General features: G+C 34.6%; 1 protein-coding gene and 1 long non-coding RNA gene across 3 annotated transcripts; both read right to left on the bottom strand.

Moving 5' to 3' along the window:
- Positions 1-1,182: 1,182 nt before the first annotated feature.
- LOC110894834 (nudix hydrolase 19, chloroplastic) lies at positions 1,183-4,125 on the bottom strand. Of its 2 annotated transcripts, XM_022142066.2 has the most exons (7): positions 3,505-4,124; positions 2,911-3,051; positions 2,703-2,807; positions 2,427-2,526; positions 1,853-1,945; positions 1,504-1,730; positions 1,183-1,410 (listed from the first exon to the last, which is right to left on the bottom strand). In XM_022142066.2, the coding sequence occupies exons 1-7, from the start codon at positions 4,081-4,083 to the stop codon at positions 1,405-1,407; spliced, it is 1,251 nt and encodes a 416-aa protein (XP_021997758.1). In that variant the 5' UTR covers positions 4,084-4,124; the 3' UTR covers positions 1,183-1,404. The 2 variants fall into 2 exon arrangements, with proteins under 2 accessions (XP_021997758.1, XP_021997757.1); XM_022142065.2 differs by having other exon boundaries at positions 1,183-1,730; positions 3,505-4,125.
- Positions 4,126-5,298: 1,173 nt separating this feature from the next.
- On the bottom strand, positions 5,299-6,439 carry LOC110896672. The gene is made up of 2 exons (XR_002568076.1): positions 6,279-6,439; positions 5,299-5,705 (listed from the first exon to the last, which is right to left on the bottom strand). It is a non-coding gene; the product is annotated as an uncharacterized LOC110896672 (long non-coding RNA).
- Between the last annotated feature and the right edge of the window lie 6,284 nt (positions 6,440-12,723).

The following is a 12,723-nucleotide window of genomic DNA, read 5'->3' as shown; positions in this document are numbered from 1 at the left end:
CGTTGATGCACTGTTAACCGGAAGTCCTTCCGTTTAACCTGTTTTCTATACACTGAGGCCCCAATATTATTCTGTTAAATTCTAGCAACATCAAGGGGAACAAGTCACCACTCAGGGACCTACACCGGTACAAACTAATCCAGGACTTTCTGCCGGCGCTAACACTATCCGAGCTTGCACTGCCGCTCGAAGAAAGATGCATGTGAGACCCTCTCAAGTTCTTTCATTTTCTTTGTAATTACCACATGCTATAAAGGTTTAATTCACATAGTTAAAGAAATCGAAATGAGACATACAAATAAAGACACAAAATAGCATTTTAAAAGCTAATACACGAATATAAGCAAAGTCCCTAATCATCATCCGTGACCTGTGTAGCCGGCCTAGTCTTCCCCTGGGCACTTGTTTCTTCAGGTGCTGCTGGTTATTGTCTTCCCCTAGTTGGCACATTATCAGTTATGTTTAACCCATAACTTTCGTCGCCAGGCACTTGGATTTGATTTCCCCTTTCTTTGTAGTTTACAAATACTCCTCAAATAGTCGAATGAATCATCTTAAGGCATATACCTCTTGGTTGAAGTTGTGGGGGTGGAATGGGGAACATGTGGGTTAAATGGTTGAAGAATCATCCAAGGGTTGATCAGGTGGCGGATGAGGGTTGCGATGAAGACTCTTGATCGACGAAGATAAGTTATTGGAGTGCGTAACTATTGGCGTGAAACTAGGGAGTTTTAGGTTGCGGGGAAGATACCGCATAGTCCCACCACTCTAACTGTGATGAGTGGCAAGTTTTACATCAATGGACTCGTATCGTCGTTCTAATCAAAAGCCCTAAAAAATCTGTTTATAATTTGGAAAAAAGCTTAACTTCGTTAAGTTTTTTTAACAGGGGACCATTGTAGGAAAAATAAGTGAAAGGTGGGACTGGTGGGGGGAATATTCTATGGTGAGATTATTAATGGCCAATAAGGTCTAGGTAGGATTATTACAAGCCATTTTCCCTATTCTAAATCTACATTATATTATGTGTGTATTATTATCTCTCATTTCTTTTCTCAAACGAGCCGTTTGCGCCACAGGCAACAAGCGAGCCCTTTGCGCCTTGGGTGCCTACATTGTCATTTTACTCTATATATGCAGTAACTGAAAAGGTTTTTTTGTTTTTTTTTTTTTTCACATAAAGGAAGATTATTCAAGATTTTATAATATGCAAGTATAAATTCAACATGGAAACAAGGCACAATTCTGTAATCTATTTATCAACAACATATAAGATTGTTCCAAGATCAAACTCTTTTCAATGATAAAATGCGCAGGTCGCAAGTCAATGTAACGCGTTCTTTCGAATGCTCAAACAATCATCAACAAACACCCAAGCAGCATCACCTTGGAAGGATCTCAAGATCAAACCTGGAAAGAATCAAGAAAAACCAAATGATTCTTTGATCTCTACAACCTCGAATGAACACCTTTTTTTTGTGTTCGAATGCCATTTGAGCTGACCTGATGAACCCACGACGAGATTAGATGATGGGCGATTGCATAAGGTCCAGGGACAAACATCGGCGCGAGTTCTCCACTTTCAACGTTAAAATCCGAAGCAAGGTTTTGACCTTTTTCGACCCCTTTACACATTTGATCCACTTTGTATGCTGATGTTTTCTGTGCTTTTTCATATTCGGAAAATGTCAACGCGTTCTTCACGTCTTCTCTACTGTGCCACTTGGCATCTTTATAAATTGAAAATATTCAGAAAGGGTATTTTTGGGATTTGGCATATCTTTCCATGGATTATATCACAATAAAAACATGCATTTTGACAGAGCATTAGAGATTATAGATCAAAGGTTACCTTCTAATTCACTCTTGTCCACATTTATTTCAAGTGATGTCGCGTACGCAAAAAACCCGATCATTAATTGACATGGCATGCTACTAGGTCCAACTACAAATGAATTAAACAAACATAAGTTGTATTTACCGATTATGACCGTTAAGTCATAAATACTTGATAAATTTATTATATGACGGAAAAAAAAATATACACCAAAAGGGAAATCAGGGTATATAAGAGCATTCACATTCTATCCATCAAAATATGTGAGGGGGTGTTTTTATATTATAAAGGGTATAAAAAGTGGTTGTGAGTGGAGGAGAGAGAAAATGTTACTGTTCATCTGTATATTTGAGGAGACACTGTTCACCCACTATAATTTTTTTAATATATATTGAAAGTGATTGTGAGTGAAGGAGAGAGAAAAATGTAATGATAATATTATTTAATTGAAAAGGAGAGAGAAAAATTATTTGTTTTTAGTGGAAATATATTGATATAGGAGTTGTTTTTTAGTGGAATGTATATATAACCTTATTAGTTATTATAAATCAGAAAAAAATATATACGTAAAAGGAAATTTAGGGCTCACCGGGCCATGGTTGAGAACTATGGTAGACTACTTCACCAACTTCGATGCCGGTTTCCTCCCATGTTTCTCTCCTCACAGCCTCTTCCAAGCTTTCACCTGGCTATAAGAATGAATGAACTTCGACTTTTGACGCCAAATAGACTAATTTGATAACAGATTGGTTGTATTTTTGAGGAAAAAAGATGGCAATGCGATCAATAATATCGAGTACAAAAAAAAAACAGTATTCTAAAAGTGGTTTCTAAACTGCAAGTAATTAATAAATTTAAACCATACTTCTAGAAATCCGGCAAGGCAACTCCACATTCTAGGCACAAATCTTGATTGTTTACTAAGCAGTGCACGGTCATTTTCTTTATCAATAACCAACATAATTACAACCTGTTGCAGGAACAAAATGGTCAACAAACGGACAATAACTATAATAAAAACTAACCCAAAAGTAGATAGCGAAAGAAGATAGTTGAAAGCTCAATTAGCATACCGGATCAACTCGAGGGTATACCCTTTTCTTGCAAGAATCTTTTATGCATTGCTTTTTTCTCCCGGCTTCAGCAGGAACCAACATTTCACCGCAAGATCCACAAAACCGAGACGTGTTATGCCATTCCAATAACGCTCTGGCCTACATCAACGTCCCAAAAAATTATAACATAAAGTTTTTGGTGGCACAAGATGAATTTCCATTAAAGTAAATTTATAAGCAGGTGCTAGCTCTCTAAAGCATTGATCTTTCATGGTCCATAATTTGATTTTAAATATTATTCAAATTATCACTTTAGGGAACTAAAAAGAATACCAATCTTGATGCTGGAATCATTACCATTCACATCCGAAAAGTATCAAAGAGAGTAACTTCATTCTTAGCTATTTCGAGTAACTTTAACTAACTCTTCAACACATTCATAGCCAATATCTTTCGATTAGATCGCTTTAATTCATTAGTCAAATAACGTCATGGCGACGGTCGAATCATTACCATTTACAACCTAAATGTATCAAAGATTTCTTGAATGCACAATTAGAGGTTCAAAGTATAATCAAAATATTCATCAAAAAAAAAACAAAAAACCCTTACATGACCAGCAATAGCAAGATCACTCATAGCAGAATCATCTGCCCAATCAGTAGCCACCATCAAAGTCCTCAACTCCACAAAAGAAAACTCTTTACTCCCCAATTTCTCAACCAAACTCACCCCTTCAGAAACATCAACTGCCCAATAAACAACACTATCTTCTTCTTCTTCCTTACTCTTGCAACCCAAATACACCAACAAATCATGAGTCAACTTCACCTCACTACCCTCCAAAACATCCTTAAAATCCCCAAAACTCAACCACCCCAGATGCCATTTCTTGACCAAATCACCAGTTGACCCTGCTAAAGGTCTACCCTTTATGAAAGGTAGCACCTTGAACTTAGGGGGAGATGGATCTTGGAAATGGGTCTGACCCGAAAGGAGAAGCTTCAGGGTTTGAAAGGCTGAAGTGGGTGAAAACGGGTCGGATGATTTGGGGGTTTTGGATCTTATTGGGTTGCCTGCAAAGACTGGAGATTTGAGGGTTATGGACATTGTGGTGGAGAACAAGTAATTAGGGGTTCTTGAAATTAGGGGTTTTAGATATGAAATTGATTTGGATACAAGAGTGGGCATGAGTCTCTGGTTGTTCCCATTTGCTAGCTTTCTTTGCAAGAAAAATCTTCAGTGAGAGTATAATCACATAATGTAGTGTGACACGTGGACATGGTAAGGTTTTTTTATTTTTTATTTTATGGCTATAATATATAGAAATTATTATTTGAAAAGAGTGTAAAGAAGGTTTTGTAAAGTTTGATCATTGTTTCAGTTTTACATGATCATGAAATTTTTTTTTGTAAAGTTTGATTTATTAACTTTACTAATTTAGGATAGGTTGATCCTCAACATAATCGTTTTGCGTTCAAGAAAAATAAAACATGCCTGAATAAAAAGTTACCATCACATATTAATCGTTGTTGGTGCTATCACATTTCACATCTTAGTTAGTAGTCTTTTCTGTCGCCTCTATGGCATCACCAGCTAGTCGTCGTTGTTGACGCCACCATCACCATTCATTATAGTCGTTAACCCAACCTCCATCCTCTCTGCCACCAAACATCACCAACTTCGCCTTCTTGACACCACCACCTATGCCACTATTTGGCTCCCCGTCACCGTTACTATAAAAAACAAATATAGTGGGTGAAGGAAGCGATTTATCATGTACATTAAAGATGACTATTTTAACGCGAGCCCATTTTGACTAGTTACCGGCCACTCATACACATAATAAAACTCCATGCATATATAATCCAAAGAACCAAATCCAAATTAAAAATTTTGACGACATAATTTTGGAAAAGTTCTCTTCCCAAAATGAGAATGTCAAAATGAGAATGTCTAAGACGACATATGTGTATACTTACTTTACCACATATCAGTCGTTGTTGGCACTATCATCTGTCGCCACTGCCTTCATTACCATCTTCATCGCCACCACCTACATCGACACCAACTACCAGTCATTGTCAATATCACCACCTACACCACACTCGTTGCCACCACCACTATCGCCTCTGCCACCGTTGCTAGCTCCACCGCCTCGCCATCGACACATACCACCGCCTATCAGTCACCATCAACACGTACCTTATGTTTGATTAACACGTACCCCTGCTGACAATGTCAGCGTAAAAACAAATATAGTGGATGAACATGCTTTGACCCAAATCAATAGTAACGTTTTAACGTGAATCTACATTGATCAGTTACACAAACCTAACCACAGATTTTACTACATACATATAATAAAACTCGTTCATTCATGCGAAAACCATTAAAACGACCAAATCCAAAGTAAACTTTCACGACATAATTTTAAAAAGATTCTATCCCCCAAATGAGAATGTCTAAGGCGACAACAATGGCAAGATACATGCATATGAGTTTCACCCATTTTGGGAAGAATGGTCTAAAAAAAGTAAAAGCCACATAAAATCTTAAGGAAACACCAAATACTAAAGATATCACTCAGTTTTTTTTTGGTAACAAAGGTTTTCAGGTTCCTTGTTAATCCAAGTTATCTTCTTCTTCTTCATCAATCCAGTCTCCATAGATGCCACCCAACTTCTTACCCGCTAGTTTCAAGAACCCCCTTCCTAGACGCGGTGGTGTGACAGGAACAACAGAGGCTGAACTAGTAGCTGGTGGTTCAGTGGTGATGGGACCAGGAACCGCGTTGGCTGCAGTCGAGCTTCCTACATAGGGGTGCATACAGATAATAAAAGACAAGAAAACTATAAAATTCATCAGAGCACCCCTATGTAGGAAGCTCTGATAAAAAAAAAACAGAACATGTTAATAAGATGTATAAAGAACGATCACTTATCGAATAAATGCATTCCTTTAGGCAAAGAGTAGACTCAAAATGAAAATTTTCACTAGCATAAATAAACTGATTTTTTTAGAAATATTTACATGAGGTTTACTCTTGAAACATTTTATATATGGGGTTGTTGCCCACATAAAAGACAGACATCTCCAACAATTTTTTTTTTTTATTTTTTCTTTCAGTTTTCATTTAACATTTTCTAATAACATGTAGCATCTAATATTTTTGAACAATCTAAATACACAGATATGTAACATATTTTCGTCTAAGTTTCAATATAAATTTTACTGAAAACCGAATTGAATTCAAAATAACATATTTTTTGGTTTTGCAAAGTTTTTTTCCTTGTGAAATCCATGAAAAAAAATATCTTGAAATCCATGAAAAAAAAATCCAAAAAAAATATCTTGAATCCATACACAAGTGAAATGATGTATACCTGCAAGCCCATGAGTCTTCACAGAATCTTGACCTACAATAGTTTGACGTTGACCATGGTCAACCACAGTCTCAACCTTGATCCCAGAACTCCCTCCATTGTCATTGGTTGGTTGAAACTTAAACTTATCAGGACTTTCATGCAGAAAAGTACATTTTTCTCCATAAGGGCATATTTCCCTATTATAGAAGTTTCTACAAATCCTCATTTTTTTAATGATTTTCTCATCATCTTTCCAAATCCCTGGACTTCTGTTATCATTCGCAAGCTCTTGCCAGTTTGGTGGCGGCTCGCGTAAATCTTTCGGGCCGTGCGCGAAAGTGCAGCTGTCACCATTAGGACAGTCTCCTTCTGCAAACCTCTGGCACATTCGAGTCTTGTAGAATATGTAGGTCGTTCTTCTATTATTCACATATGGTGGCTCATGAGGGTTCATGTTGACCTCACCAGGTCTGGTCAATAATCATAGAATTTTTGGTTAAGGTGTGTGACATAAAATGATAATGAAATTAAAATAAAATAACACACCAAGAAGAAAACACACACATTGAATTAATTACGGGTTATAAATTAACAACTTAACAAGTATTAAACCATTACATTTAATTCATATGAATTTTTGGGCGTTTTTTTTTTTTTTTTTGGTATTTTATTTACAATTGCTACATGTCGGATAATAAAAGACAAGAAATAAGAGAAACATTAATAAGCTAATAATAAAAAAACATACATATGCTTATAAACAAGAAATTTATAAAATTCATTTTTTATAGGTTGAATTCATGAGTCTTAATCCAAAAATTCACCAAAAATGACCACACACCAAGAAGAAATTAACACACACAATGAGTTATTACGTGTAATAAATTACCAAATGTTAAACCATTTTATTCAAATCACATGAATTTTTAGGGTTAAAATTCTTTTTTTTTAATTTTATTTATAGTTGTTGCATAAAGAAAGTAAAAGACAAGAAACAAGAGAAACATTAACTGGCGAATAATTAAGAAAGTAGACTTTTGGTCATTAAAAAAAAGAAACATAGACTTGCATACGAACCAGAAAATTATAAAAGTCAAGAGTTTTGAATCTAAAAAATCATCAAAAAATGAACACACACCAAGAAAACATTAACACACACAGTGAATTGATTACATGTAATAAATTATCAAGTGTTAAACCACTTTATTCAAATCACATGAATATTTAGGAATAAAACTGTCTTTCTTATTCTTTTTTGAAAAATTTATTTGCAATTGTTGCATACTGAATATAAAAGACAGAAAACAAGAGTAATATTAGGTGACAAACGATCTCTAGATCAAGTGGTGGAGGCTTTGCATTTCTCTTGAGAGATACAAGTTCGACTCTCACTTGGTGCAGAGTGAGGCACTGGTGGGCAATGATAGGAGACCCAGGGAAACCTGGGTTGGATCCTTGAGCCAAACGGGTTTTGCCGGTAATTTTACCATCGTGCCTACAGGTGGGTCGGTTACCGGGTTTTCCCCGGAATTGGTGGTGGACTCGGGTTACTCTCAGAGTACTCCGTTTATCCAGTGGGTGCCCCGAGAGTGCTCGGGATTGAGTTTGTTGGTCGTTAAAAAAAATATTAAGTGACAAATAATTAAGAAACATATACCAAGTTTTGAATTTAAAGATTCATAAAAAAATGAACACATACCAAGTAAGAAGAAATTAGCACACACGGATTGAAGACGCCGATAGCTAGGCTGCTTAAACTTTAAGATGTTTTTATTTTAATGAAACAATTTTATATTTGTAATTGTTGAACTTATTACCTATTTTGAGTGAGTGACAATTGACGATGATTACATTTAGTTTTGACATCTTTGTATTAAATTTTAATTTGAAAATTGAAACTCAGCAAAACCGATCTGCTCGGTTGTAATTTAACTAAACGAGTTTGAGCAAGTTTTTCTACTTGTTTCCATAAATTCAAATAGAGCAGAGTCACTTGGTTTCAATTCATGCTGAGTTCGAGTAGATGTTTGCTCGGTTTAGCTCAACTCGTGAACAACTCTATACATGGTGAACTAATTACGTGTCATAAATTACCAAATATTAAACCATTTAATTCAACTCACATAAATTTCTGGGATATTTTTTTTGAGAATTTTATTAAAAACATTTGCATGCATACAGATAATAAAAGACAAGAAAACTATAAAATTCAAGATATTTTTTCATGATAAATTCAAGAGTAATTTAAAAATTTATCAGAAATTATGACTAATTAAGATATATAGGTGAAGCCAACCTGAGATCAATTGTGCTCATCAAAGCATATTCAGATGTTTGAAAATACAAATTTACCCAATTCAAAATCGGTTTGTTTTTTAAATGCTTCAAGATTTTATGTAAATAAAGTTAAACATGAATATATATTTTGTCCACAAATAACTTAAAAATGGTAGTGAAGGTGATAACTACATATCCTTCATCGACATATAAATCAAAATATATAAATTCAAGACTGTATATAAAATTAAATCATAATTTGAGTAAGATTCTAAAACCCAACTAATGATTTCTCTAAAAAGGTAAAATTCTAACCTGCGAAAAATGTTGATGATCTAAGAACTTTCACAAGAACAATAAGGAAAATTGTGAGAACTCTAGAGGTGTTTAAATTTGTGAGAAATATTATTAACTTTGTATATATATATATATATATATATATATATATATATATATATATATATATATAGGATTAGGTTCAAGAGTGAACACTAGTGTAACTTGCGAACTAAGTGAACTAATCTTGGCCATACACATGTGTAGATCAATGGCCAGGATTTGATGTTGAAATACACTAGTGTATTTTATGATTTGATGATGAGATCCTAGCCGTACACGTGTGTAGATCAATGGCCAGGATTTGTTCACTCAGTTCGCAAATACACTAGTGTTCACTCTAGAACCGCACCCTATATATATATATATATTAATCACATAAAAACAAATGTAAGTAAGAAAAACATATTTAATGCTTTTACATGAAAGGATTAAATCCATGTGAGTATGATAATTATTACATGATGAATGTAGACAACACCGGAGGTTTTATCGGTGGACTAAACCCTAAAACCGTCTTCGGTAACAGCTAAGCTTCCACGGAGGAATCATGTTTATCATGGGTTATTAATTTATTATCTTAAATTTTATTGTAAAATTTTGAAATAAATAAATGAATTACCTAAAGTGATACGTAAAAAGAGCATCAAGTTATAGTTAGTGGCACACTTACGATTTTTTTTCTATGGGTCAATTTTTATTTTTATTTTTTCAAAATTTTCATACAAAACGTTAAAATTTTTAGATCGATCCTCGTTTGGGTTGGGTCAAAGAGATGTTTGAAATAGATTTAAAAAAAAAACAGGAAAAACAGACTATAAAATGATTGAACCCATGACCTCGTGTTGGTAAAGAGAGAGATTTACCACTACATCAGCTTTCCTTTTCATTCTATGGTGTCCACCTAATTGTATTTATGGGTCCTTTTACAATTTAATATACAGAATCTGCTAACTTTTTAAAAAACATTGGGGTCCGGAGATCCCGACCCACTCTATGGATATAACGTAAAACACAATGAGTATAGAACTAAAAACACAATGGAAAACAGACTAAAAACACAATTAATGATAGCAGATAAAAAACGCAATTGATGACAACAGATAAAAGACACAATGGGTAGCAGACTAAAAAAACAATAGACAACAGACTAAAAATACAATGGAAAACATACTAAAATCACAATGAACAACACACTAAAACACATTAAACAACATATTAAAACACAACACAATGGACAATTGATATGCACAAAATACAACATATAAATCATATCAAATTAGGTATAAAAACAACCTTTTTTTTTAGTACTAATGTTGGAAAAAGTGTGTTTCTTTGTTACTTTTGATTTTCAGGATTAAAAAGCTTAAATGGACAAAAGAAACAAATTAACGGCGAAAACCAACATAAATACGAGGAAAAAAGTTGGCACACTATACCGACCCTCCAAGCTTCACCCCAAAGACAAAATAACAAGACCAGAACCCAAGCACGGGGTCGTGCCAACCGGGCATGGGTCGTGCCTCTACTCAAGATTCCCAAAGAATAAAGACAAACATAAAACGACAAGGGACACGGGGCCGTGTCCCCTAAGCACGGGTAGTGGTCAACTCTCAGATTCGCAAATCTGGGTTCGTACAACAAGTACAAAAGACACGGGGTCGTGTCGTTGACACACGGGGCTGTGTGTGCAGAAGAACTGACATTAGGATTAAATGAAGACAGAAAAGTGAAGGACACGGGGTCGTGCCTTGTGGGCACGGGGCCATGAAGCTACTGTTTTAAGCTATAAAATGAGGTGTTTGGCTCATTTGCAAACCATCCCTTGGCAAACCCCTTCTCTCACACTTGCCACCGCTCCACCACCACAATACCACCATCATCCACCACTTTTATCCATCATCCATCCTTAGAGTATGTGTGTAGTCTCAGGATCAAAGATCGATAGTAGGAGTTTTTGTCAAACAAAGGCCATGCTTGGCTAATCTCTTACATCACTTGGTGAAGACAAAATCATTTATGTATTACTTTTGATTTCCTAGCTTTGGTAACTTTTTATTTGGGTTTGTATTACTGATTTTAATAACTAGTTTTTTTATATTGAAGGTGAACTTCACTTAATCATTTCTTCATGTTTTGTTGATTCACTCATTCGTGTCTTTACGGTCTGTTTAAAGTGCATTAACTGCCTAGAAGGGGGTTGGAAGGGTGGTTGAGTAAAGTTCTTGACTTGTTCAGTGTATAGATCCTGCGATGACCTGATTCAAGCTTAGTAGGACTTCCCTTGAGGCAGATAGCATCAAATCGGGGGAAGTAAGAATGGTTTGTAATCCCTTATAAATTAACTAATATTAAAACTTTAAACCGACCTTGCGAGATTGTATCCCTGCTGACTCAGACCAATATGACTGAGGGTAGCGTTGCCTCCAAAAGGGGGACATGCCACTTTTTGCATTAATAACTTGCTTAATTATCTTTCAATAATCCAGCTTTGCGGGACTGTATCCATGTTGACTCAGACCAATATGGCTGAGGGTAGCGTTGCCTCCAAAAGAGTGACATGCCACAATATCTAAGATAATCTCTTAAAAAACCCAAAGCGAGGAAATCATCAAAGGATACATAAATGATGAGTCGGATCCAAGTGATTCTATCTTGTCTATCTGTTTTATTTATTTTATTTCTTTATTTTTATTATTTAAAAACAAAAACAAAAATTTTCTCCATATTTGGTTAGATTAGACGTCGACGATATTCCGGTATTAGAAGCCCTTGTGTCCTTGGAAGACCTCGGTATCTTACCATCACTATACTACGCCAACGATTGGTGCACTTGCCCTAGCGTGTTATAGAGAGTGATAGTTTTATATCGTGTTCTATAAATTTAAAGCTTGATTCAAGGGTAAAAAGGTACTTAAAATACATTAAAAATCTGTACACTGTCCGGCACGTCAACAATAGATTAAAACAAAATGGATATCAGACTATACACAATTACCAAAACCTATAACTCAATGCACAGAAAACCCACCTAGCTGAAAAACACAATAATAAGAAACAATAACACAATGTATTGAAAACCAAAATATAACACCATTTTTATTGTGTCATACATTGTGTTTTAGGTTTTGATAAAAATGATATAGACAAATTCCAAATTAACATTGTATTATAAGTTTTAATAATAACACAATGTATAGAAACCCTAGTAAAAACGTAATGACCAAAACCCAGCTGAAAGACACAATGACAAGAACCTTTAACACAATGCAAAGAAAAGCTAGTAAAAATGAAAAAAAAAATTAATTTTTATGTAACAATATTATACATATATCAAAGATAAAAAAACGCTCGTTATTATAGTCATTTTTTTAAATGTCGTATGAAAAAAGTATGGACGTTTTAAATAGATTGGAGGGGGGGGGGGGGAATTGACATGGGTTTTTGCATGTTGAGAGAGAAAGTCAATAAATGTATGATTCTTTACGCCCTTTCATTATTTTCTTTTTTCTAAAACTAATCTCACCCCTCCAAATCTAAGATCAATGAACTAGAATCCTTCTTACAATTCTTATTTATTTTACCCTTTGTATTTGATCCTAATCCATAAAAAGAATATTATGATTTTATATAAGTAAATTTGATTTATTATTATGTGAGTTATTTGAATAGGAAGTATATTACCAAAATATACTTATAACTTATAAGTGTATTTGCATATTATATATTTTCTATTTTCTATTTTTAAGATGCTTATTTTTGTAATAATGACTAAGATAAGAGATCATGTATAAGAGAGAAATTCATACAAAGTGTAGGAGAGAATTATGGCTCTATATGTGTCTTTCTC

Source organism: Helianthus annuus, chromosome 12, assembly GCF_002127325.2.
Source record: "Helianthus annuus cultivar XRQ/B chromosome 12, HanXRQr2.0-SUNRISE, whole genome shotgun sequence".
In the NCBI taxonomy this organism is placed as follows: domain Eukaryota; kingdom Viridiplantae; phylum Streptophyta; class Magnoliopsida; order Asterales; family Asteraceae; genus Helianthus; species Helianthus annuus.
The sequence above is the reverse complement of the archived record's forward strand: the minus strand, read 5'-3'. Positions and strand labels throughout refer to the sequence as shown.